This window comes from Bos indicus, chromosome 29 (assembly GCF_029378745.1).
Source record: "Bos indicus isolate NIAB-ARS_2022 breed Sahiwal x Tharparkar chromosome 29, NIAB-ARS_B.indTharparkar_mat_pri_1.0, whole genome shotgun sequence".
In the NCBI taxonomy this organism is placed as follows: domain Eukaryota; kingdom Metazoa; phylum Chordata; class Mammalia; order Artiodactyla; family Bovidae; genus Bos; species Bos indicus.
Genome location: NC_091788.1, coordinates 9,927,184 through 9,954,932, shown reverse-complemented (window position 1 = coordinate 9,954,932; position 27,749 = coordinate 9,927,184). Strand labels below are relative to the sequence as shown.

The window sequence follows — 27,749 nt, the reverse complement described above, 5'->3', positions numbered from 1 at the left end:
GGCTCTACTACAAAGCCACAGTTATCAAGACAGTATGGTACTGGCACAAAGACAGAAATATTGATCAATGGAATAAAATAGAAAGCCCAGAGATAAATCCACGCACATATGGACACCTTATCTTCGACAAAGGAGGCAAGAATATACAATGGATTAAAGACAACCTCTTTAACAAGTGGTGCTGGGAAATCTGGTCAACCACTTGTAAAAGAATGAAACTGGACCACTTTCTAACACCATACACAAAAATAAACTCAAAATGGATTAAAGATTTAAACATAAGACCAGAAACTATAAAACTCCTAGAGGAGAACATAGGCAAAACACTCTCCGACATACATCACAGCAGGATCCTCTATGACCCACCTCCCAGAATATTGGAAATAAAAGCAAAAATAAACAAATGGGACCTAATTAACCTTAAAAGCTTCTGCACATCAAAGGAAACTATCAGCAAGGTGAAAAGACAGCCTTCAGAATGGGAGAAAATAATAGCAAATGAAGCAACTGACAAACAACTAATCTCAAAAATATACAAGCAACTCCTACAGCTCAACTCCAGAAAAATAAATGACCCAATCAAAAAATGGGCCAAAGATCTAAATAGACATTTCTCCAAAGAAGACATACAGATGGCTAACAAACACATGAAAAGATGCTCAACATCACTCATTATCAGAGAAATGCAAATCAAAACCACTATGAGGTACCATTTCACACCAGTCAGAATGGCTGCGATCCAAAAGTCTACAAATAATAAATGCTGGAGAGGGTGTGGAGAAAAGGGAACCCTCTTACACTGTTGGTGGGAATGCAAACTAGTACAGCCACTATGGAGAACAGTGTGGAGATTCCTTAAAAAACTGGAAATAGAACTGCCTTATGATCCAGCAATCCCACTGCTGGGCATACACACTGAGGAAACCAGAAGGGAAAGAGACACGTGTACCCCAATGTTCATCGCAGCACTGTTTATAATAGCCAAGACATGGAAGCAACCTAGATGTCCATCAGCGGATGAATGGATAGGAAAGCTGTGGTACATATACACAATGGAGTATTACTCAGCCATTAAAAAGAATACATTTGAATCAGTTCTAATGAGGTGGATGAAACTGGAGCCTATTGTACAGAGTGAAGTAAGCCAGAAGGAAAAACATAAATACAGTATACTAACGCATATATATGGAATTTAGAAAGATGGTAACAATAACCCGGTGTACGAGACAGCAAAAGAGACACTGATGTATAGAACAGTCTTATGGACTCTGTGGGAGAGGGAGAGGGTGGGAAGATTTGGGAGAATGGCAATGAAACATATAAAATATCATGTAGGAAACGAGTTGCCAGTCCAGGTTCGATGCATGATGCTGGATGCTTGGGGCTGGTGCACTGGGACGGCCCAGAGGGATGGTATGGGGAGGGAGGAGGGAGGAGGGTTCGGGATGGGGAGCGCATGTATACCTGTGGCGGATTCATTTTGATATTTGGCAAAACTAATACAATTATGTAAAGTTTAAAAATAAAATAAAATTGGAAGAAAAAAAAAAAAAAATCATGGCAACGTAAACTGACAAAGAATTATAGAAAACCAAACTGCAGAGGGAAATGGATCGCAAGACTTCTTAAACTCATGGAAGGAAATATTAACTGCTAAAGCTAAAAATAAACATTTCCATATACAAGAAGTGTTTCCAGGGTAAGAGAAGTCTGTTTAAAGTTCAATTTGATGGATGGAAATCCTGAAAGCTGGCTCAGCTTATGTGAATAAAATGTTTATGGCTCATTCATATAAGACTTTAACTTCTTATCCCTTGAAAACCAAAGGAAATGAAAAGCTTAGGTTTATGTTAACTGGTACATAAGGAGACAAAATAGTAATTATACCTAAAATGCACCACTTATTTGCTATTTATTGAAAATATGGCACTTTTCTTCAGTCAAAAAAACTTTCAAACTGTGTTCCATATATGAGCTTGAGGCTATTACCTGATTTATCCACTACCTGATTTATGCTTTTACCTGATTCATCTACTAAGCTTCAATTTAAAACATCTAAGGAGAGAGCTCCTTAGACTTGGACATTTTCACAAAAGGTTCGCTACCTCCACCAAAAAGGCGGGGGGAGGGGGCATATAAACTATACTAAATTGGGCCAAATAAAAATTTTAATATAAAATCAAGTTTGGTAGTTTATGGTAACACTACCTCCACAAATGCTAAAATACATAAGGTAAAATCATCATTTTATAGATAAAGAAACTGAGGCTCATCAAATTTCCAAGGGCAACTTTCTCTGAAACACCTGGTTAGTGGGGAGTTGAGCTGACGAATCTGTTGAACTATCCTCCCAAAAGGTATCAATATGTTAAAGTCCTGACCCCTATGAATGAATCTATGAAAGTGACCTATTTGGAAATAGGGTCTCTGCGGACGTAATCAAGTAATGATGGGGTCATTAGGGTAGGCCCTAATTCAATGACTTTCTACGAGGGAAATGCCACGTGAAGACAGAGACACAAGGAGAGCGCCACGTGCGAGAGGCAGAGGATGACTTGGGCTGCTAAAAGCTGGAAGAGGCAAGGAAGGGTCCTCCTCTAGAGAATTAGGGGAGAAGCATGACCTGCTGACACCCTATTACTGGTCTGTAAGCCTCCAGGATTGCGAGAGATGAAATTCCTGTTGTTTGAAGCCATCAACTTTGCGGTTCACTCTGTTATGGCAGCCCTAAGACACCAGTAACAGATTTGAAGCAGTCCCAGTTCCCAAAGCAGTGTGACTGCTTCCTCTCTAAAACTTGCTGTCTCTATTAATCTCCACTCAGCTAGAATTTATGGTTATATTTAATATACAGAAAAAAGTTTAACATTAGAAAGATCATTTTTTAGAAAGGGTTTCTCTAGTCTCTGTCAGTCAGTGCACACTGCGTGGCTTCTGTACTCACAGTGCTGTACAGTCACTGACGTTCATCAGGAAGACTCTGTAGAACCTCACAGTCACCCAAGACTTTATGGATATGTTCCAGTTTTGTTGAAAACAAGAATTAGATTTCCACCTTTTAGGAAAAAAAATGTCCTCAGCACAAATCCAGCAAAAAGGCCTGGTTCTACATGTTGTCTTATTAATGATAATGGTCAGCAGATGGGACTCCTCCAATTTTTCTTTTGACTGATTCAGGTAGGCCCAGGAGACTACAGAAACAGTCTCACCAATGGTACTAAATCCCAATTCCCAAAGTAAATCCACGCCATGGGATCTTCTACTAAGCAAGGATGAATGACCACAACACACTGCTGACAAGGCAAAAGGCTCCACAGAAATGCAGCTGGGCAGATCAGCTGACAGAGAGGCACTGCCAACACCCACAATTAACACACCAAGAAAGTTAAAGCAAACAAACAAACAAAAAACGTAAAGCCTAAAAGCAAAGAGAGCTATTAGTTCTCACACACAAGAAAGTCATTAAAAAGGCCATTTTTTGTTTTTGGTAAGACTTAAATTATTCCAACAGCCAAAGCTAACAGTACCCCCATTTAGGCTGGTAAAAGGCACTCACAACCAGCCACTGTGTCCTTTCAGACACTCAACTGATGTCATACTTTCTTGGATCTGGCAGATACAAACAAAAACACAGCAGCCATTTTACATTTTATCCATATCCTCTACTAAAAAAACCCTCAAAGCCTCCCAATACCAATCAGGAAAACAGTAAAACTTTTAATATGCTTATTTTAAAAATCAGATCTGCAAATATAACACTCTATGGTTTTCATATTGCTTTTTGGAAAACAGATTGATACGGGGATCAGTATGAGATTCTCATATAAAAAGTGGTAAGAACATAAGCACAACGCCCCCTCACCAAATCTTCAACATCTCAACTGTTTCATGAACATTCATTAAGAGACTGTTACTTCACATCACAGTTAACTTAAAAAAAAAAAAGAAAGCAAAACCAGGTTAACTGTCTTCAGGCTTAGTAACATAATTGCTGCATTACTGCAACAGTGGAACAAGTTTACAAACTGTTAATCAGCAATGTACATTTCAATTTATATACCAACGTGTACCAGTGTTTATATAAAGCACAAGCAAGAGAGGACAGTAAGAGTCCCCATTCTCCCCAAGTTAATAAACACCCTAGTAACTGGTAACAGGAAATCAAATAGTGTGAGGAAGCACAGAAGTGAAGAAAAAAAAGCATTAGCCATACGGTTCTAGTATTCTCCATACAGTCAAACATACAGAAATATGCACTCATGTAGAGCATTAAAAAAAAAAAAAGGCTACGACATTAGTCATGAAACAGAACATCTTTAAGCTGTGTGATAATATTTTAAAAAATATAGAATTAGCACAAAATGTGAACAGAACAGAGTTAAGTGTATAGGTCTATAGGAACATTACAGTAATGTCTATTAAATAAATTAAGAATATACTGAAGAACAAAATAGTCTGAGCTAACAGCCATGTGGAAGGTATTACCTACTTTCTTGCTAGCAGGCACTAACATAGCACTAAGAGAAAGCTAAATATAATTTACAACACACAACACATTGTTTGGAATACTTCATTAATGGTAATATGATAAATATATATGGCAGGGTTGAGGTACCCTCAAGAATATTAACTTGGAAAAAAAAAGAGTATTAACTTGGTTTCATAGTAAGTAGGTAAGAGACCAGGAGCTATAAGTTACATCTTTAGTAAGTAATGGCTCCCAAAAGAAATACTTGAAGAAATAGGAAGACTTCTGACAATAGTAGAACTGGGATTTGATTAAAAGATTCTATTTTGATGGTTTGCTTATATTTATAAACGATCATTTATTTTATACTGTATAAAGAGACATCTTTGCCTCAAAGAATTTTTATTAAACAAAGAAAGCATAGCAATGACAGAACTAAAAGATTTAAATTAAACATTAAGAAAAATTATTCTGTTTACTGCTACCACTGAACAGCCAAACTTAATAAAAGAAACTAGCTTTGCCGTTGTTCAGTTGCTCAGTCATGTCCAACTCTTTGCAACCCCATGGACTGCAGCACGCCACACTTTCCTGTCCTTCACTATCTCCTGGAGCTTGCTCAAACTCACGTCCATCGAGTCAGTGATGCCATCCAACCATCTCGTCCTCTGTCGTCCCCTTTTCCTTCTGCCTTCTCTCTTTCCCAAAATCAAGGTCTTTTCCAATGAATTGGGCCTTTGCATCAGGTGGCCAAAGTATTGGAGTTTCAGCTTCAACATCAGTCCTTCCAATGAACACCCAGGACTGATTTCCTTCAGGATGGGCTGGTTGGATCTCCTTGCAGTTCAAGGGACTCCCAAGAGTCTTCTCCAACACCACAGTTCAAAAGCATCAATCCTTTGGCGCTCAGCTTTCTTTATGGTCTAGATCTCACATCCATACATGACTACTGGAAAAACCATAGCTTTGACTAGATGAACCTTTGTTGGCATAAAAAGGTTCTGCTTTTTTAATATGCTGTCTAGGTTGGTCACAGCTTTTCTTCCAAGGAACAAGCGTCTTTTAATTTCATGGCTGCAGTCACCATCCACAGTGATTTTAGAGCCCAAGAAAATAAAATCTGTCACTGTTTCCATTGTTTCCCCCTCTATTTGCCCTGAAGTGATGGGACCAGAAGAAACTAAGAATTATTAAAAACTAAAGCATGAGAAAAATCTTTCCTACTCCAAAGACAGTTTAATTCTTAAATGATTAAAAATATTCAATCATGAAATTAAAGGCATTTTCATTCCTCAGGTTAGTCACCTAACATTTTAGCTTACAGTCTATTAGCGAAGAATTTAAACCGATTTTGCACACTGCTTTAAATTACTACAATGTTTATAAGTAAGTAAAAAGATATATCAATTAGAAACAGAGTAAGTGACACAATGGAAAATTATTTGTCAACCAAATTCTCTTGTTTGACAAATAATATTCAAAACCTGTTGAGTCAGGCACCATTTTAGGAACCATGAACATAAAATATACACGCTTGCCTCTGTGAGGGTTACAGTCTAATACAGGCAACTCTCACTATATCAAATGGATGGAGGAGCGATAAGTGGACAAAAGGACGAAGTGATGGATGCTAAGCAGTGACAAATTCTATGAAGAGAAGTAATGCAGAACAGGGAAAAGAGCTTCACATCTCAGGAGAGCTGAAAAGGGATGAGAGATAACTTAGAACGAGCGAAGAGTAAATCCACTTTATGACAGACAAAGTTCTTCTAGAACAGACAAGACAGCAGAACAATACTGGATAATTACTGAGAATTGTGAATGCATGGAGCTGGAAGAACATGAATGTTCTGCTTATTCATTATTATTTCAAAGAGGGAAATTCTGTGAGGAAGTTTTTAAGACAAAAGAAAAGCTGAGGGTATATCTTACATGTTCAGTTATATTAAATTCATCTCCTTAGATTTTTGAGTCTGGACATAAGATGCTACAAATACTGCCTACAGAAGTTTACTCCAGTATCTACACATGGATTAAACTAGAAAGGCAAGAAAGGTTCCAATCTGGATCAAGGATTATAGGCTGCAAAAGGGGAGGGGCTAAGAATAGCAGAGGAATGGTCAGTGGGACACCATCACAAGATACAGGGAAAACAAAGAGGGGAAAGGAATCAAAAGCAACAACATAACATTTAAGACTCTGACTTTCAACTGGTTCAAATAACTCTGCAAGGAGAAGTCCAAAGCCTCTTTGAACCACTTCACTGCCACCCAGTCTTTTCCTCGTCATCAATTTGCCTTCTTCATTTCCTTTTCTCAACCAGTAATATTTAAAATTAACTACTGACTTCAAATTTGATTTCTCAACTAGAAGCTTGTTCCCAAATGTTCTCATTCTCTTCTGGGAGCAAGTAATTAGAAAAGTGCAGTTCTATCACTATTTCATTTATATACTTGGAAATTCTTGCATTGTTTTGGTGTTTTAGTGACAGTTAACATGGATTTCAAAAGGAAACAAGATATAAAACCTGTGTTAAGAACTGATGCCAGGGGGCTAGCAATTTTTAAGGCAGATTCTTTTTTACTAAGATTTGTTTTAAACTATATTAAAAACACACACACCAAAACCCCTCATGCATAATGTTTCAAGGTTAAAGTATTATCCAAAACTGTATAGGATGCTCTTGACAACTACAGCAGTTATATCTTAGATACATAAATATAGTTTATAATCCAACAGGAAACCCAAGGAATTAGCAGAGTGGTTCACTACGGGCACAGGAAGACAGTGGTGCCATAGTGGCCACATGGGCTGAGGAGCAGGAGAGAGGTAACGTGGCACAAGTGAGCACCGGGCCAGGAAGGAGCTAAGTTGCATTTCACCACTTGTTTAGTTTAGTTGAAGAATCTTTCCAAATCTCAACTTTTTTAAAATAAAGAATGGTGACACTAGTGACAGGAGGCCCATCTACCTTAAACATTATTTTGAGAATGAGGTAATGTATGTGAAAGTGTTTGCAAACTGCCAGGTAGCACCCAAGCTTAGTAACAATATATTCTGTTTCTGAGCTAGGAGCTTGCAAGACAACACCCACATTAGGTGCTGGGTTTTAGCTATGCATCAGGGAAAATTAGGTAGGTAGTGGTTACCAGTAAATTTACAGCCCCAAAATACAGTTGTTTTTTTTTCCTCTAAATACATTTAAGTTCTTCATCACTTGGTCTTGTAACAGTAAAAAACCCAAGGCAATTTTTAAAAATAAACTACATGTACCTCAAGTTCAAAATGTGGGTAACAAAGAAAAAACTAAAAAAACAACAGGAAGACATATAAACTAAAGGATCTACATCAAAAGTTAAGGAAATCATCAACAGCTTAATGTTATCAAAATCTATACATTTCTTTAACAGTATTCAGCCAATATTCAGAACTGCTGCTGGTAAAAGATGGAAAAGAAAGAAAACTATAAATACCCATAATCTAATTTATAAAAACAAATGCATAAGAAAGATAACTGCATCAATTACCTCATCTACCAAGTAACTTCATTATGAATACTTAACTGTTTGAGGAGCAGGAAGAAAAGGTCACTTTAACATGGACAAATGAGAATAAAAAGAGGCATCCGGGGAAATACATGAAATTCAAAGAACATAGATTTTACCTCTCAATCAGAATTAAATTCACTATCCACTCCCAGTCACTGGCACTGCCCAAGTAATCAATTTATTAAATGATAAATACTCAAATTTATTAAATGGTCAATACTCAAAAAGGCTGAAAAATGAAACGGTCTCTTCTGCTTCACTGGTCTATGAGATACATATAGACTAACTTAACTGGATCAATACAAACTAATTTTTGCAATATAACACTGTATACACTGTCAAGTATAAAACTACCTGTGTTCAAGTGGAAAAGGAATAACAAGTCCATCAACAAACATGCTCATGAATGCTTTCAAACAGCATTAAATACATAAAATAATCAATCAGTTGGCACTGGAAGCCACGAAAGGGGGTGACTTTTACAATCACATGTCAGTACTTCCCAACTGTTAAATGATATGAGCAGGGTAATAGAGAGGGATAAGCCAACCTATCTCTTTACAAAGGTCTCGTCCCACAAGATGTCATCAGAGAGGTAAACAACAGAGAAACTTCTTATCTCCTCTCCTAACCATAATGGGAGAAGCATTTTTCAAAAAAAAATCCAGATTTCCCTGATGCTAACAATAGTGAGATGAAAAAGAAAGAGTGAATATCCAGGTGAATTTTCATGAACTGAAGAAGGCCTTAGAAACATCTGAAGAGAAAAGTCCTTCCTGTGAAGAAATTAGGTCAGGATGGCATTTCAAGCTTTTTTGCTCTTTTGTGGGGAGAGGGTTATCTGTTTTTAAATATGATCTTCAGCAGGAGAAAGTTATCTAATGAAAAAATAGCATTCACAACTTTTGAAGACTTGTCAAGTTTCACAGACATCTCAACGGCAACACTTCATTGTAGCATTCAAGCCAAGAACTGAGTTCTGAGCTCAAGGTTTCTAAGGCCAACACAGGAGAGCGCACATCAGAAGTGTTATCAGAAAGAAGGTTTCTTAACCTCTGGCCCTACCAACTATAAGTTATCAAGACTTTTCCATCTTTACCTGTTTGTAATCGCTTATCCTTTCTTTCCAAATAGTCAACATTCCTAAAAGCTCTAACACGAGAAAGATACATGAAGAAAGTATCATCCTCCGTGAAGGGAAAAAATGCTAACAACTTGTTTTTTTGAACTGCATAAAAGGATTTTTCGGTATTATATTTCTTCCACATCAAGCACAGTACAAGTTACGTGCAGCATGTTAATTAGTACCTGTGCTCCTGATACAGGGCCAAAAGGGTTTGGTGGTCTCATGACAGGTTGGCTGTATATTAAGCTTGGTTGTGTCATTACAGGTACACTTCCCATTTGAGGAGGCTAAAAAAAACAAAAAACAGAAATTCTCAAGTTAAAGGATGCTGACTCACATTTTCCTTATTATGAGTAAGTAAACAAGAAGGATGATAATGATGTACTAGTATTAGTACATCTGAATTAACTCAAAGGGGAAATGTCTATAAATGCAAATAAGACTGACAGCTAAAAATTTTAAGAGAATTGTTTTGGTATGGAAAATCTTTCTTGTGCTTATTTTTTAACGTTTACCAAAAAACTCAACTTTTTCTGTATGAATTGCAAAATTCAAACTACAATAAACATACAAAATAATTTAGACCAAAAAAAATTTCCAAACTTGCCATCTTTAGACATAGGGAAACTTAAAACTATAAAATGGTTAAGACATTTCAAAGTAAATTGCCTTTGTTCATCAAATCCAGTTCTTATACCATAATGCAAGTAAGCACAAGGGAAAATAGTTGATTCTTTGAAGAAGTTTACCTTCAACAGTTCTTTCATTTTATCTTAACACATTTTTAAAGAAAACCAAGAAGAGGCTTAAATTCACACACAGAGGTTAGTTCATTCTTAAGTAATTGAAAATAAATCTCAAACAACCATCTCTTTAGAAATTACCACTCCACAATATAAAATTAACATAAGTGACAGAACAGAGTACACACACCATTACATTATTTTGGTTAAAACGCAATATTCTAAAATCTTATCTTTCTGCAAGTTCTACTTAACTTTTTAAGATGACTCCTATTTTCAGTGATTCACTTTATGAGTTTTCTGTGTAGATACCCTTTTTATGTAATGACTACTTAATCCAAAAGCTTTTATGAAACTTTTTCATATGCAGGGAAAGAGCTACTTTCACTAAGACATAAATAAAGAAGTAGCAGAAGTAGCCACAACAGCAATACCAATGGATGAACACTGCCTCCCACCAGCAACAGTTTCCCAGAATGTGTAGTGGGCTGAAGCTACTACACCTTCATTTTTATTTGAGTCTGCATATTAAGAGAGCTGGGAGAGTAAGAGCAGTTTATAATGTGGGTTGTGGGCAGCTTAAAAGTTTAAACACTGTTTCTGTACTATACCAATCATGTCATAGGAAAATTTCTCTGGCCTTTACTAAACTAAATTTACCCCCTACACAATGCAAGAAATATCAACTCCCCACATCCACTATAGTAGTATTAAGGTTTTAAGACCTCACTGGTATTAATATAAGGTCAAAGCAACAGAGACTTGGAGTTAACATTAATGTTTAAATGAGTTCACAATGAAGCATAGATGCCTAACAAAACTTATGAGAGGAAAAATAAGCCAAGTAATACAGTTAACATTAATAAATGATATTTGTTGTATAATAACTGTTTTAGAAATACTTATGAAACCTACGCTGTGGTGCAAGGTTCTGTGCTAGTTACTAAGGGTATATGTGGCACTAACTCTTTTTTCAGTTAAGTTTGGAAATAAATACATGTTAAATGCAGGTCAATCGATTTTCAAAAAGCTGTGTTGGGAAAAATACTTACGATTCCATATCCTATCATGCCTGTTGGTGTAGTAGCAGGATAGGCCATTACAGGGGGGGCCTGACATGGTAAGAGAAAAAACAAACAAGCAAGTGTAACCCACATATGTCAATGGAGTCCAGGTAATTAATAGCTAAAAAGAATTGCTAAGACAGCTGTGATTAAAGGTGATATTTGTGTTCATTAATAACTGTGTCAAGCTCAATGACAAAAGGTGTCTTGAAATTAGCAGAAAAGCAGAATTATTAGAAAGAAAAAATACCATTTAAACTTATATGCAACAGTGATCTAAGATTTCAATGTGCTTTTACAGCATTAAAAATATTCAGATTTTTAGAAACACTCAAATCCTGCAATGTAACGTCTGTCTCTCCCATAAAGATGTCTGCCCAGAAAAAGCAGCAGAGTGAATGTTCCTAGGTGCTTCACTTCTGCAGCAAAGACAAAACTTAAAGATTTCAAATCAGTGAACAATCTGATCTTCCAAAAGACTGGTTTCTAAGGACCTCATTCACTTCTTTCAAATAAGCCCAAAGATTTCAAACCACTATGGAGTATGACTCAAGTTTGTATGTAGAATATATATATTAATATTCTAATTTATTCTGTAAATTATTTAAAATATGTTCTGCAAAGCACCAATTCAGAGGAGTAATACATTTTCAAGTCTGTTTATGCTTAAATGTCTAAAAGAATGATCTATCACTAAGATGTTTAAGGTCCTTCCTCTTCCTACTTCAATTCATGCTTTGAAATATACGACCTCAGCAAGAATCATTTTAGATACATTTGCTGTCTTAACAACATTCCCCTATGTGTTATCTTTTAATAAAAACTTCAGATGAATACAGGTGAAAGACCAATAACACTGCTAAAACATAAAACATAAATTATATGGCAATTTGAACATACACATGGAGAAGTTAAATAAAGCATAACTAAAGTGAATAGTTAAAAGTTTAGTATTTGTGTGAGCATGTAGAACTTATTGGTCTCTCCCTACTTAAAAACCAAGAGCTGCAAGAGCAGTAGACAAACTGCCAAGTACAGCAGAAGCCTGTAAGATTTCATGCAATTGTTATTTTCAACATTACCACAATCACCATTTCCCTTCATTCAGAAGTCATCAAGTGCATAGTGGAAGCACAGATACAAACACAGACGCCCAGCCATCTGGCAGCAAATGGCAGAATATTAAGCAAGAAAAAAAAATTTATATTTCCCATGCTACCATCATCAGAATCAATTCTACAACAAACCCATGAAATCAGTAGATGCTAGGAAGAATTTTTGGCACAGTGAAAATTTGAATGTGAAAACAAGTAATAGCTGGAAGGTTATGAGATTCTGCTACAGCAGTGGTTAATAGCATGCCAATTTATTGCAAAAAAGGCTAGTTTTTGGTCACTTACGTATTGTGGAAAATGCATGCCATTCTGTTTTTCCCAGGGAGAACAATTACATAATGCAATAACACTGGATTAGAACAAGTACTTACACAACAGAAAATACATAGAGAGCATTTTAGTTCACATGTACATTCATTAACTACCTAGAATTCCTTGTATTTCCAGTATCTAATGGAAGAACATCTATACCAAAACACTATCAAGGTTGACAAGGGAAATTTAGTCTTTGGCATCATCACCTTACTTACGTAAGAATTACAAGTGTCATTAAAATATAAAACCTATCAGTAGTATGAACAGTGTAAAGTTCAGTGCATACCATAAACCGGGATGCACTGTACAATGAATATCACAGAAAAAAAAGCAAGCAGTTAAAAGAGTTGATAGTGTAACATCATTATATATTTTAATAAAATATCAATAAATTTGTTTTAAATTTTTAAAAGTTTAAAAACCTTGACAGTGTTTAAAGATTAATAAAAAGGTTAGAAATGTAATGTCATAAGCAGCATTTTATCTAGGTAGTGAATCACATCACCAGCCCTAAATGTTAGTCATTAAAAAGAACCTCTATGGAATACATACATACAAATATTTTAACCAAGTCCTCAAGAGATGACACACCTTACCATATACAACACAGCACCATAGATATGGTTTCTTATCAACATTCTAGATGGTTAGATGCCTATTACATTCTAACAGTCAATCTAAGGTCAAGTGCTATTTGCAAATTTCTACTATTTCATATAGATTAATACTAATTTAATACAAAATAAGAAAAGAGTCATTGTATTTTCCTATCAGCATGCGGATTTATATCATGGTTCATATGTTATATCAATGTATGATTCACACCTAGAGGTATGTTACAGTGGGAAAAACACTGGATTCAGAGTCAGAAGGGATGGATTTCAATTTAAATCTGCTTCTGAGCTGCTTTCCACTTGAGGGGAAAAAAAAAAATCAGTTTACCCCTACAGTTGGGACAACAGCTGCTCCCAAGAGTGCACTAATTATAGAGTCAGGACAGTGTGTGTGTGTGTGTAAAATGTAAACTATTTAAAATGTAAGGTTTTATTATTGGTGATGGTAGTGACCACTACCAGGAAAAAAGTTGTTGTTTAGTCACTAAGTCATGTCCAACTCTTTAGAGCCCATCATGTTTCTCTGTCCATGGGATTTCCCAAGCAGAAATGGGTTGCCATTTCCTTCTCCAGGAGAATCTTCCTGACCCAGGGATCAAACCCGTTATCCCCTGCATTGGCAGGTAGATTCTTACTGCTGAGCCATCAGGGAAGCCCAGAGAAAAAGTACTGATTTTAAAAGGTGGCTAAATTTTAGTATTAATTTCCACTAATGAAGACTGAGATTAATAGAACTCTCTAGATAATGTCATGGAAAACTTTAATTGCACACTATTTTTATCTCAGCCCTATATTTAATTTTTACAATTAACCCAAGGAAAACAGCAAAACAGCAGGATGCTCTGGAAGAGCTTTAGTAACAAAAGTGGCTATAATGAGGGTATGAGGGTCTCTAACAACAGGAAGGACACACTGTGCAGCTTGCATAATCAAAATGCTGCTTGTTAGCCCAAGTTTGCAAGAAAGCATGTTTCAAATTTTTCTACAAAAAAGAAACTGGTTTTCTCTGACCCAGGAAGACATATTGGATTGGTAAAACAATAGCTGACCAAGGGTAGTGGTACAGCCACAAACTACTCAAGGACAACCATACCTTACGGTAATTAAAACCATTAGAACTTCTTTAGTATTAGATTCCAACTCATTGGTCCTCCCTGGAGGCTCAGACAGTGAAGAATCTGCCTGCAATGCAGGAGAGACCCAGGTTTGATTTTGGGTTGGGAAGATCCCCTGGAGAAGGAAATGGCAACCCTCTCTAGGATTCTTGCCTGGAGAATCTCATGGACATTAATTATCGTACAATTAATTTTCATTATTCATAGATTCTATATTTGCAAATTTGTTACAAACTAAAATTTATTTGTAATCCCCAAATCAATACTTGTGAAGCTTTTGAAGTCTTTCATATACATGTGCAAAGCAGTGAAGAATTTGTCACCGGATACATCCAGCTCTGACAAGAAATAACCAGAGGATGGAGAACTAGGGAACAATGCGGAATACCTGAAGACGCTCTGGCTCTGGGGCCAGGTGGGCAGGTCTGGAGTTTCAACTTAGGTACCAATTAGCAAGGTGGTCAACTTAACACCTCTGAATCTCCTTTTCTCTTTTGTAAAATAAAAGAATATATCATCTACTAGAATAAATTTATTTAGGATTTAAGATTATAATCTATGTGAGATGTGTGTGTGTGTATACATACACAGCTGAAACTATACCTGCTTGGTTTTTGTTAATACTGTCATCTAATTTTTATAGCTGATTCTCCTTATTTGCTGCACTTAAGGTTCAAAAGACCCCGATGCTGGGAAAGACTGAAGGGAGGAGAAGGGGACAACAGAGGATAAGATGGTTGGATGGCAGCACCGACTCAACGGACATGAGTCTGAGTAAACTCCAGGAGTTGGCAATGGACAGGGAGGCCTGGCGTACTGCAGTCTGTGGGGTCGCAAAGAGTTGGACATGACTGAGTGACTGAACTGAACTAAAGGTTCTTAAAGTCACCAGAACACTGAATTAGTGAACACTGAGCCATTTTTAGGGGAAACACTGTGTGTGTGAAATCAGCAACCGATTCAGTGTCAGACAAATAAATAACAGATTTGAAACCAGCAATAGAGAATAATGGTTAAGAACACAGCCTCTGAGGTAACACTGCCTGAGTTCTAAAAACCCACCCCATCTCTTTTATTTGGGCTCATTACTTAATAATCCTATGTTTCCATTTCCTTATCTGTAAAATGGGATAATAATAGTTACTACCATATAAGGTTAATTTGAGGATTATATAAAACAAAACCACGTATTATGTTAGAATGATGCCTGGCACAAAATAACCCTTAAGTAAATGTTAGCTACAAAAATGTACCTGGCAAATAGTGTCAACCCAGCTTCCTTTAGAAGCTAAATGAAAGGAATAAAAATTACTTTTATTTCTTAAATTTTGTAACGACCTTTGCACTTACGCTTTATCACTGCTTTAAACACACTTTCACAGTACATATTCACCTAAATTATTCATATTAGTATATCATGAGATTTTACAACTCACCATTGTTGCAGCATTCCACGCAGTTGTTGGTGCAACCTTTGGTTGCCAGTTAGATCCTCCAGTGAGCTTCTTTTCACCTGGCTGACTCCAATTTACATCACTTTAAATAAACACAAGTGAGATATAAATGTCTGTAATTATGAAGTTTCTTTACTATAAATTTAGATTGAACAGAGCATTTAAGATGCAGATGACATTTATACACATACTTTCTTGAGATAAAAGCCAAACCAACCTCTAGATGGCACATGGGAAAAAAAAAGCAAATTTAACACTCACTTCTTAGTGGTTCCATTTCCAATGCCAAGATCTAGGACACGAGAAAAAGAAAGCATTTAAAAACTAGACTCACTTTTATAAAACAACTTATTGTAAAGAAGATTCAAGAATTCAAAAAATACTTACTGCCCACAAGGTTGGCTAAGGATGAATCCAAGTCATCAGATACTAACTTGTTAGGTGGGAGTTTGGCAACGGGAAGACTCTGGTTCTGAGAGGCCACTGTTGGTTTGAGAAGTCCACCTAGTTCATCAAAGCCTTAAAGTTACAAACAGATGAAATAGGATTTTGTAAGGAACTTTATAGAGCTACAGCTTTCTAAAGGAGGTCTCTGCGTTTTCTCCTTGTTTGTTTAATGGGAAAATCCTTTAAGAAAATGGGCACTAATAAATGCCCTTAAGTGAAAAAGGAGAAATCCACCATTTCAAAGTAAATCGATTGAGGAGGCTGCATGTACTTTGGCAGAATTCATTTGTCTTACGTCATAACAAAATTACATTAAAGTTAAAGGGAATGAAGAAAGAAGCATTCAAGTAAACTACTCGTATTCCAAAACTGGGATGAGAAGGATGGAATTAATCCTCCCCCTCAGCCGACAAAGTCTTCTGAAGACTCACTCACACTTGAAGAAATACAAGTAAAAAATACATCTCTGAAAAAACGTTTCTTTTAAGAACTGTATTTTATAGACCTTTTTATACTCTTTAAAGTGAAGAATGTAAGGTATATGTAAAACAGTATATTAGAATCAAGTGAAAACGAACCACTAGCTTATTTCTTTTTTTCTGTCTAAAAACAGCCTAAATTATACCTAAGAAATAGCTAAACTACACTCTAATTGTACAGAATCATGTAGTAAATTAGGACATTGCTTAAAAATAAAATCCCTTAAGGTTCTCTCCTGAAGGGTAAAAGGTAAAACAAATCCAATCAACCAAGCCACCAAACGACTCAATAGCATAACCTAGGAATACTAGAGAATTTGAAAAAGAAAGTCACCAAAAATGGGGGCTTAGAAATTATAAACTGGTTTCTATATCCTTTATCCTTCCTCCCAGTAAGACAAACTCAAGAGGAAAAAGTTAAAATACATCAAAAATCATTGTAAACCTACCAGTGCACAGAAAAAAATGAATTTCTAGTCCATACATACTCTTTATAAGCTTGCTTCTTACTTTTGTATAACACTTATGATAACTATTAATAACTGTATATTATGAAATTAAGAGTATCTCAATGTTTAAATGGTCTGAATTTAATTACTACACTTACCACTCTACGATTAAGAACATAATTTAGTGTCAACTTTATAGGAATTCAATTTTTACAAACTTCAAATTAACAAGATACCAAATGGAAACCTAGCTCTAGAGGTCTATAAAGCTGTCTTAAGACAAATGAACAAGCATACTACAAAATGATTAAAAAAAAAAAAGCCCCTGCACCCATAGCTCTGATATTTAATTATTCCAGCTGTTCACTACACAGACTATTTCAATACGTCAAGGTACCACAGGTAATACTTTCCTAGTTTTCAAAAAAGCCAATTTTATTTCAGTAAAAGTAAAAATTATAGTGAGTAAAAAACAGAGCATTCTACACATAGTCACTAGTAATTGAGAACTCTAATCTAAGGAAAATCTCTTTTTTCTCTCTCTTAACAGCTCTGGGAGAAACAGATCTTCCCAGAATCAAAACTGCCACTAAGAAAAGAATAAAGGCTAATAGTCGCTTGAAATTTTCTTCCAGTCGTTGAGGGAGGAGGACCCACTTCTTTGGCTATCCTAACTCCATCTATTTACACATGGTAAAAGTACCATTATCTGTCCTTACACAGACTCTAAACTAGAACACTAGAGTAAAGGTAATAAAGTAATTTTTTCTTACCCCCAGAATCTACAGTAATGTTGGTAGATTTATTTCCAAACACAGATTCAAAGTCAACATTAAGGCCAGCTGAAGGATGTGGCTGTGCAACTGGAGAAGGAGTGAACCCTAAGAGAAACCAAAATGGAAGAAGCTCAGTCTTTAGTAACTCTACATTTATAAATATCTAATAATGAAGAAAATAGAATGGAAAAAGCCTTAAATTCCCACAACAAAAAACAAAGCCAACCCTTCCAGCAAAATGTTTCCTAGACTACCACATCTCCTTGTAGTGATTACATTTTCCAAAACAAAATCACCCCACTAAGAAAATAAAAAAGTAAGTAAAGTTGAATTACTAGTTTGTTTCATTACAAAATAACATTTTTGCTTATTTTTTACCTTAAATTTTTATGCTAATGATCTTTAAAAAACCAAACACATCTAAAATTCTAGGATCTTGTACGAAACCAAAATTTAAAAGGATCATCTGGGAATAAAATAAGAATTCTGTGGTGTTTAAAAAAAAAATAACTTAGTATCCCAAAAAGTCTTTCTCCCTCTACCTACTCACCTTCCATATTTCTCGCCTCCCTTCCTTCGATGGTTAATCAAAAGCTATACGGTTTAAGTTGATTTGCAAAGTAACAGGATTCTTAAAAGTTATAACCCACTAATCCTTATGAACCCCTTGTGTCCAGGTGTTTTTTGAATATTAAAAAAAAAAAGGACTATTTTCAACCATCTTCTAAGTTCAACTTAACTACTTCCATAGGGGGTCGCCACATATGTCATCAAATATACTGATTTAACTACGCTGAAACACAAGAACAGAAAGGGAAAGTTTTTTCTCTTCTGTCAATGTTACACTGATGCTAGTGGCATTCAGCCAAGACATCCAGTTTATAGAGAAACCAGGTAATGCTGAGGTAAATATAAGATTTTCAATTGTGTAAAGTTTTATTTTTGTGAAGTGAGGTTCTGAATTTCTACAGGATAACTAGAAGAACTAAAATCATCTAGACCTTTATGGCTGTCACATGACCTGAGGAGCTTTCAATCACTGAGTATATATTCAAGTAGAGAACAGCCTAGCAAGGATCACAAAGAAGGGATTCTTTCACTTGTGGAAGGCTGGAATAAATGGCAATAATAAATTCCTTCCTTGTGGAAGGAATTCTCTTCCATCTCTAAATTTTATAAACTCATAATGTTAAAAAGTTTTAAATATCTGGTATTAGAAGATTAATAACTATATTAGAGAGAAATTAAACTTTTGAGCCGTAAACATAGACCCTTTCTTCCTGTCCCATCTTTCTGCTAAAGGCAATTTCAGTCTATAAGAATCTCACATTGAACTCTTAATGCACATGACCAGGATATAAGGAAGTATAACAACACTGTACTAAAAAGACTGATCTTAAAGAAAAACTAGGACAAGATTTGTTGAGAAGTTCAAGAAGGTCCTCAAAGTCAGAGAAGCCAGAAAGGACTTTTTATTAACAGTGACTCACACAAGCTGGTATACATCAATGATACTACTGTAAAAGTAGCATTTTACATCAGAGTATCAGTATTCTGCAGAGGCAAAGATTTTTAAATGTACAAGTTTGATCTTATGCCATAGTCATTTAGCCTGTAAAATACTCTTAACTCAAAGACACTGACCATACAATGAGAATACAACATTATCAAAATATAATTACATACACTGATTTAACAGTTCTCTGAAGTATACAAACTGTTCAACAAATACACCACAGGCTTGCCAGTTCTTCTCAAAGCTCCTTACAAAAGGAACAGATGTATCTACTCAAGAAAGACAAAAATCTATCATGCTTTATAATTACATCCCCATGCTACACCATTACAGTGTAAGAAGCTTACAGTGTTCTTTAAATCCTGGAAACAATGTCTGAGCTATGGTATCATTTAATAAGAAAACAAAGGGAACAATAATTTGTAACTAGGACAGTATATCAAATTTCTATTTTCCTCTGATATCCTGTCCCAAATTCTTTCTAGAATTTTGCTCGTATCAGAGATAAGCCTATCCTTCATAATAATACAAAAACAACTTCATAACTTTCTGTAAAGAGAGGAGCCATCTCCTGAGGTCCCTAGGGGCACCAATCTGTGAAATTATGATGTTACTGCCTAAAAGTATAAAAGAATTGAAAAGATACGAAGTAATCCAGAGCTAGTACCTCAAATTTCAACAGCTTCAACTAGCAGAGGAAAAAAGTAAAAGGGAAATTCTTAATAAATTATAATAGCTGATTAGACTGTCAACCTTTAATTTTTAAAAGTGACTTAAAGAAAAGTTATAAAATATCACCATTTCAAAAGAGAAGATTTAGGGATTCCCTGCAAAAGATAAATAGGCTCACCAAGTTAAGGTTACCTTGATGAAAACTGAATTGCCTAACTTTCATTTCACAAAACCCAGTGTAAAGTCTGTCACTGGCCACTTCACAGATTAACACTTATTAATACTGCACTGTAGGAACAATCTCAAGAGGAAAATAATAAGCTGACTGAAAGGTACAAGATGAACAAGTGTTGGGGACAGAGAGGTATTCCAAACACCTCTGAGAAAAATTAGATTGTTAGGAGATTTTGGTGGTAGTTCGGTAACAAATAGGCCTCATACTTTTTTGAGAAAATAACTCTACTATTTATTAAACCAAGTTTTTATTTTCTTACCAACTCATTTTAAGGAAAACAACAAAAAGAAATACCTCTTGCATAAACAAACTAATAAATTTTAGAGATTATTGTTACCTACCTCCAAATAAACCAGCTACAGTAGAAGGCTCATGGCACATAAAGGTAGTATTACGATAAGCTTGAGTGCCACAAAAAGTATCTGACAAGGCATATAAGGGAGGAAAAGAAAGGATAGGAAAAAGAGAGAAAAGTGAGAAAGTGAGGAGGAACAGCTAAGAGTGGAATGAAGTAATTAAAAGCAAAAACAGGAACAAAAACAAAAGAGAAAACAGAGGAGTACAAGCCCTTGGTGTTCTTTAATTTACAACTTACTAAAAATAAGCACTTAACTTAAGGCTCCATTATGAGTACTATATTTAAAACATATATATAAATAATACTCACAACAAATTTTAAAAAACAACCAACACTGCATATCCTCAGATGAAAAAACATGAACCAGCTGGCTCGTTAGCCAATACTAACATCTCTTCTAATGTCGTCTTCTGCAGATGAGGAAGGAGGCATGGCTGGGACCACGACCCACTCACCTGACTTACACATCCCAGTATCCCTAGGGCTTTAATGAGGGCAAGCTACAAACTACACTGAGAACTATATCAAATCAAGGTCCTGCTCTGAAAGATCTGGAAGGTATCTACATATCTAACTCTCTGATTTTTCCTGGTCATGCTTAACTCTACAGAGCAGGAGCTGGCAAACTACAGCCTATGGCCTATTTATATGGCATGAGAGCTAAAAATGGTTTTTACATGTTGAAAGGGTTTAAAAAAAGAGAGAAAAGATGATGACTCACAGATTTTATGCATCATATAAAAGCCTACGGTATTTATTACCTGGCTCTTTACAGTAAGTTTCCTGATCACTATTCTAGAGCAGCATGATCCAAAAGAGCTTTCTAGCAACAGAAATGCTTTATAAATCTGCACATTATGCAGATATGTGAATACGGTACATTATGGTAGCCACTGTGCCACTGAAGAGTGGAACTGTGGCTAGTACAAGTGAGAAAGAAAAATTTTAATTGTATTTAACACTTAATTTTAATAAATCAAGCCTTAAAGGATGACATGTGGCTAGTTAGATGATGCAGTGTAAGCAATGACACACCTTGGGTGGTCCTTTCATGCTCTTACTACTGAGTAAGAAACTAATGGAATTTTTATTACACAACTGTACTTCTTAGGAACTTTCAACTTGTACTGAAAGACTTACTAAAAGGCCTCTTCTATGACAGGAATCAACTATAGCTCCTTGTCTTTGTAAATAAAGTTTTATTGCAACACAGCCAAGCTCATGTGTTTGTGTCTTGCCTATGGCTGTTTTCATGCTATGTCAAGGTTCAGTAGCTGTGAAAAAGACTGTGTGGCTCACAAGCCAAAAATATTTACAATCTAACAACCTTTTAAGAGAAAGTTTGCTGACCCCTACTCTAGATGCCTAATTGGTTGATAGCAGTGGTTTTTAATTTCCCTTCTGTATTTTCATAAAAGTACGTAACAATAAGTTTTAGAAAGAAAGAGTATTTAACAATACTCTGTAACAATACAAAGAAAAAGTATTTAACAGGAAGTTAAGTCCCCTGTGTCTTCAGGGGACACAGATGTGACATCTTGAAGCCCATGCACTGCTCTGACTTAAAAGATGGAAATATACAGCCCAAATCAAAGTCATATCTGCTTCATATTCTCAAACTAAGGGAACAGACTTAAAAAGATACAGTTATATTTACTAAATACATACCATGGATATTCAGTAAATATGAAGAAAAGATACAACCTGTAAAAGACTATTGACAGAACACTCCAAAGATAACTCTTGTTACCCCTTATTACCAAGCAAAAAGGTACACCATCTGACATATTTCTAAGAGTAACAAAATGTATAATTTAGTTTCAACTGCTTTTAATCTAATTTTTAAATGTATTACAATAAAGGAATTACAGCCACCAAATATTACCCTTTAGAACTATTAGACTAATTATGTAATTAGAGCACCTGCCTTGAAACTTTCTCAAATCTCCAACTACTGCTTTCCAGTCACTTTCCCTTCTTCTCTCTCAGATATAGCTAAGTATTCAGAATGTGGCCACCTGCTCTATCTAGAGTACACAGATGACTTTATGCATGCTGCTTCAATCAAAGATTTAAATTTGTGTCACCTTACGCTGTTTATCTATGAATTGAATAAAAGCACTTTCATCATCTTTTAAGGGGGTTTAGCATCATTTTAGCAGGATTCAAAAACATTTATTTCAGTTTAGTATATATTTAAAAACTTACTCTTCCTAGTATAACTTTGGTATGAAATTTTGCCTTTTTTAATAGATTTTTATATCACAATTAAAGCTATTCAGTCAAGTTGCTTTTCATTTCCTATTTTTCATTTACCTCCAGGCTAACAATGAAGACCCTTAAGATTAGACAGAGGGTATGTACAGGTTTTAGACAATATAAAATTATACCATTATTTGAAATTAAAAAGGGGGAAAAAGATTAAGAAAGCTACTAAGGGTGATAACCACCCTCTCTCTCAAACAGAAAGAGAAAAATATAAGCACACATAACAAGTGAGTTCAGGAGATGTCACTCTTCATCCAACTCTAATAACCAACTCTCTGAACTATAAACAGGATGTAGCATGTGATGCTACAATATGACAGAGAACAAAACAAAATTCAATTTCAAAGGAAATTTTCTGTCCTAAAAACTTGCATCAAATAAAATCAGGGATACTGGTGTAAAAAAAACCTCACTACACTACTGCTAGTTTATTTTAAAGTTTGTTATTAAAATCCAAAGTAATTATTGCAGTGCTTTAAAAATAATGGATACGTTAAAAAATACTTAGGCAGTATAAACATTAATTGGAAAGAAAGGTTAAATGGTACTTTACCAACAAACATTTCATGAGTAGGTGTCCTAGTAGTAAAAGTGGATACATCTGAAGAAATAGGAAGGTGAACATCACCACTACTTTTTGTGAGGAAAGGATTTAAGCTTGGAATGGCATCATCAACAGCATCTACAGTAGCAGAGAAAGGATCTGTGCAGTCCAAGTGCATTACAGCAAAATGGAGAAAGGAAGTAAATTAATTAGTATTGTAATTAGTCAAAAGAGGCAAAGTGAAAAGTAGTAGCTATTATCATTATTAATCCAAATGCAAATGATCAAATCTAATCACCAAGATGGAAGAAATGCATTTAACATATTTTAAAATGAACCCTCAGAAAAAAAATACTTTTGTGTCCATAACAACAGCAGCATACTAAGGATGGATCTGCTCTACAACATCAGAAAGACAACAGTCCGGTAGTTTAAAAAGAGAATAACAACAAAATGTTTCTATAAATGAGCCACCTAACTTGAACCGTGTTCCCCACCCAAGATGGGAGTGTATTGGCACTGGGGCATAGCTATGCATACTTAAATAATTGATATAAATAATTGATATGAATATGGAATAAGTAGTTATTTCAAAAAGCCAAAAGGGATTAGGAGTTTCTAACATGTCCATGTAACTGTTGTACAGCTTCAGATGTAGGAAACAAAATAATAAAGATGAAGCAAATGTCTAATGATGGAAAAAGAAATTTTGGAAAAATTAAGAACAAAGACACAAGACTGGCCGTGTAGTAGACTGGGATTAGCTTTGAAGGCCTGGCTGTAAGTTTTAAAGCCTAAACGATTTGGCAGGAATAACAAATGTACTATTCCCTACTAGAATGTATCAAATACATACTATCATCAAGTCCTACAATTGAAGTTATTTTAGAACCACATATTTACTGTATCTATTCCTCATTCAAGATAGCCAACATTGTAATGACTGAAAGTCATTCATCCTTAAGTATGGGGAGAAGCAAAAATAAAGAGCAGCAAAAATAAACTCTCATAATTTTATCTGGCACAACTAAAAATGAAAGGTACTCCTGTACTCTAACCAGTAGCCCATTTTTGTGTATTTTGGTTTGTGGTCCTAATTTAAGAATACAGTATTCACTATTAATCTACTCTAAGGCTGTAAGGCAGAACAATAAGGAGGCAATGGCCAAAGAAACAGCTTCTGCATTACAATACAGGCACACTTTATCCTTAAAGTCAATAAACTGAAAGCTAGTGTTCTGCAAATCCTCCAATTGTAACTTCAAAAAGAAAAACATCAAAATAAAATTGAGGTCACTGTACTGAATCTTACAAACATACCAAAACTCACTGATACACTATTCTAACTCAAATGATCATAAACATCTTTCCCATCTCTCCAAATCCTCAATAAATGGAAAAATGGGGGAAAGAATCAGAAAAAATAATTCAGAAACAAAAGTAGAAAAGAGTCAGAAATAAGATTCACTTTTTGTACTAAAATACAAATGCGATGATGACCACTCTAACTCCTTCTTGTATAAGAAAGGAGCTGCATTAAGTTTAGAGTTGATCAGTTCGGTTCAAAGTATTAATACTACTCTGAAATATCTGATAGTGGCATGGCGCTTTAAAAGTACATTATACTTTGCTGGACAAGTAACACAAAAACTCTCTCTAGTTATCCCTGCAGAAGCAACCATGAGAGAAGTCATTCAAAAAGAGTATGCACATTTCTACAACAGATTCATTAGGTTTTTGAGAAAAAACATGTTTGGAAAAAGTTACTAGTTATCTGCTACTCTGTTGACTGATACTTTTTACCTAAGCACTTAATATCAATCATTTTCTATTATATGAAACATCCTAAAGAGTATGCAGAAAAATGTAAGTGCATCTGTATATTTAGATCAATCACACAATAAGAAAAACCAGCTTTTAATCTACCTTGACAAAACACTTCTACTATGGTATAGTAGATTAACATCATTTAGATTTAATTATACCACAAAAATTAATTCAAATTCATTAAAGATAAAAATATAGTAATAATATTCCAGTTACTCCAACTTAATCAGCCTGGCAACTCTAAAATTCTGTATGTTTTAATTAAATACTTTTTTCTATTATTTTTTATCATTATTCACTTGAATGTTTAATTTTATGTAGAAAAATAATCCAAAAAGTTAAAATAAAGATTAAAATAGTACCAGTCATTTTTTTAGTCTTGAGATAAATATCTGATATCTACATTTGCACACAGAAAATTGAGTGTTTTCATAATGTATTTTTAATGAGTGTTTTCATAATGTGTGTTTTATGCCAGCTGAGAAAGAAATAAATTAAACTTAAGAATGGGTCATTCTTTTTTGCCTGAAATAAATTTTGAAATCTTGCTTAAAATATACAACAGTGTACTAAGCTGAAAATAATGTGTATCTCTAGATTTGCTGCAACTCAGTTTTTAAGGTGGTAAAAATTGAAATCTCAGCTATTAGTATTCAATAGCAATTGCGTGTTCAACTCCAGACCATTTCTTGAAAAATCAAAGGCTCATTAATAATGGAATGAAAGAAACAAACGAGCTTGTGTTCTCTTCAATGTTCATTTTTAGGTACAATCTTACTTACATACCTCTCATATAAACAGGCAAATCTTACTTCCTCTTAACTCTGTTTATCACTAACCTAGCTGTGAATGGAAATACACATCATTTCTGTGGTGCTTATGATAAGAACTAAATTAAATAACAAATCTGTTGCTGACATTCATTTTCAGCAAATGAGAGCAATAAAAGCATTAAATAATATTTTAGAATTATAAAAAAAATCTAATCTTTGTTTTGTCACATACTATAAAAGCATGATACAAAATGCCACATATTTCAAATGTTCAGGTAAATGGTTAACTTCAAAAAGTACCTTCTGGAATTTACTGTTATGATCAAAGCTTTATATAAAGGACTTATTATCTTAGTAACTTTAATTTTAAAAACAAAGGAAAATATCTTAATCTGAATGTCATGGATATGACAATACAATGAGTAAGTATTAAGAGTTCTTGGCTTAAAATACTCTTTGGCTATCTATGTATAAGTCAAAACTTTGAAGTTATTACCAACTCAGAAGCCAAATACAAAACAAAGTTTCATTTTTCTTAAATTGAAGGGCTTATAGTAAGATCACCATGCTTTCCTCATATATAACTGTAAGCTTTTGGAAAAACTGTAGTCAATTGCTACTGCCTCTGCTCCCAACTATACCTTATACCTGATAATACTTATTTTTTTTTTCAAAACAATTTTTACAGTGCCACATTTAGATAGCAAGCCTAATGTTAAAATATGGGGGAAATTTTGACAAAAATGGTACATAAACCAAAATAACCTAAAACAGAAAAGTAAAACATAATTAAATGTACTCCAACATTCTATTCACAAACTATCAGATAATTCTTCTAACAGATTATAAAACAATTTTTACATACTGAAATTACTTAAAATTATTCTCCCACACTAACAGTCTATCTGCTTTCATATGTGAGCTCAATGATTCCAAACACTACAACTGTATATGGTATCCAGATAAAACTAACACCCAGTTCAGTTTCACTAAAATATTATATTAGTTCTCACTAAGTCTTCTGTAAAATTTTTCATCTCTCCAGTAATACAACTTTTCAGCCTTAATTTTAGAAAACCTATAGTTTGTTTTTTTAAAGGTAAGCAAACTAAAACTGCTTGAATGGTCATGTTAATCCTATTAATAAGCACTTCACAATAAGCAGGAAATAAGCATGCAAATTTTGCCAGATTAAAAACCCTAAAATTGGAATTATCATTAGGCTATTAAGAAATTCCTTTCTCTTAACCCTAATATGCTATCTACAGATCATTTAAATAATTCTAAAAAATTCACTGACTTTGAACTAGCTTACTCCTTTTAGAAATTACTCCCAGATCTTAAGATTTAGCTCAATTAGTTTTTAAAATAAAGTGATAGCTCACAAAATTCATCTAAAACCTTAGTATTTTAGTGTTTTACTATTCCTTTTCCCTGTCCTGTCCTGAACCAGAAATAATCTGCCTCCTAAAAGGAAAACATCTACTGACTCAAAAAACATTTACAAAGTACCTGCTTTATACCAAGAAATGTTCAATCCATTGGGGACATAACACTCAACATAAATATTTTAGAGCTCCTCCCTTCACATAGTTTATGTTCCATTATATAAAATTGGGTCTTAAGAAATAACTATTAAAAAACCCAAAAAAGTTATTAACTCAAATTATTAAAATAAAGGAAAAAAGTCTAATATATCATAAAACCCCACTAGAACAATGAATCCCTGCTCTGAGAGGTAAGCCACTCAAGTTAGACTTTACATGTGAGCCAGCACAAAGTTTAAGGTAGTCTGCCATTCTCTAACAGTTTTCTAGACAATGTCCTTTCTCAGAATTATCTT

The 27,749-nt window shown here is 34.7% G+C and overlaps 1 protein-coding gene across 18 annotated transcripts in view; it reads right to left on the bottom strand.

Moving 5' to 3' along the window:
• The window catches only part of PICALM (phosphatidylinositol binding clathrin assembly protein), a 103,472-nt gene that overhangs the window by 8,901 nt on the left and 66,822 nt on the right, over positions 1 to 27,749 (bottom strand). For 3 of the 18 annotated variants that reach the window (XM_070782965.1, XM_070782968.1, XM_070782976.1), the window contains exons 13-21: positions 23,316 to 23,465; positions 20,478 to 20,558; positions 17,711 to 17,818; positions 15,950 to 16,081; positions 15,824 to 15,854; positions 15,545 to 15,644; positions 12,350 to 12,373; positions 10,938 to 10,997; positions 9,325 to 9,429 (exon numbers count right to left, since the gene is read on the bottom strand). In XM_070782965.1, the coding sequence (XP_070639066.1) occupies positions 9,325 to 9,429; positions 10,938 to 10,997; positions 12,350 to 12,373; positions 15,545 to 15,644; positions 15,824 to 15,854; positions 15,950 to 16,081; positions 17,711 to 17,818; positions 20,478 to 20,558; positions 23,316 to 23,465 (791 nt within the window). The remainder of the gene's footprint in view (positions 1 to 9,324; positions 9,430 to 10,937; positions 10,998 to 12,349; positions 12,374 to 15,544; positions 15,645 to 15,823; positions 15,855 to 15,949; positions 16,082 to 17,710; positions 17,819 to 20,477; positions 20,559 to 23,315; positions 23,466 to 27,749) is intronic. The other 15 variants (XM_070782967.1, XM_070782972.1, XM_070782970.1 and 12 more) reach the window with 13 other exon arrangements.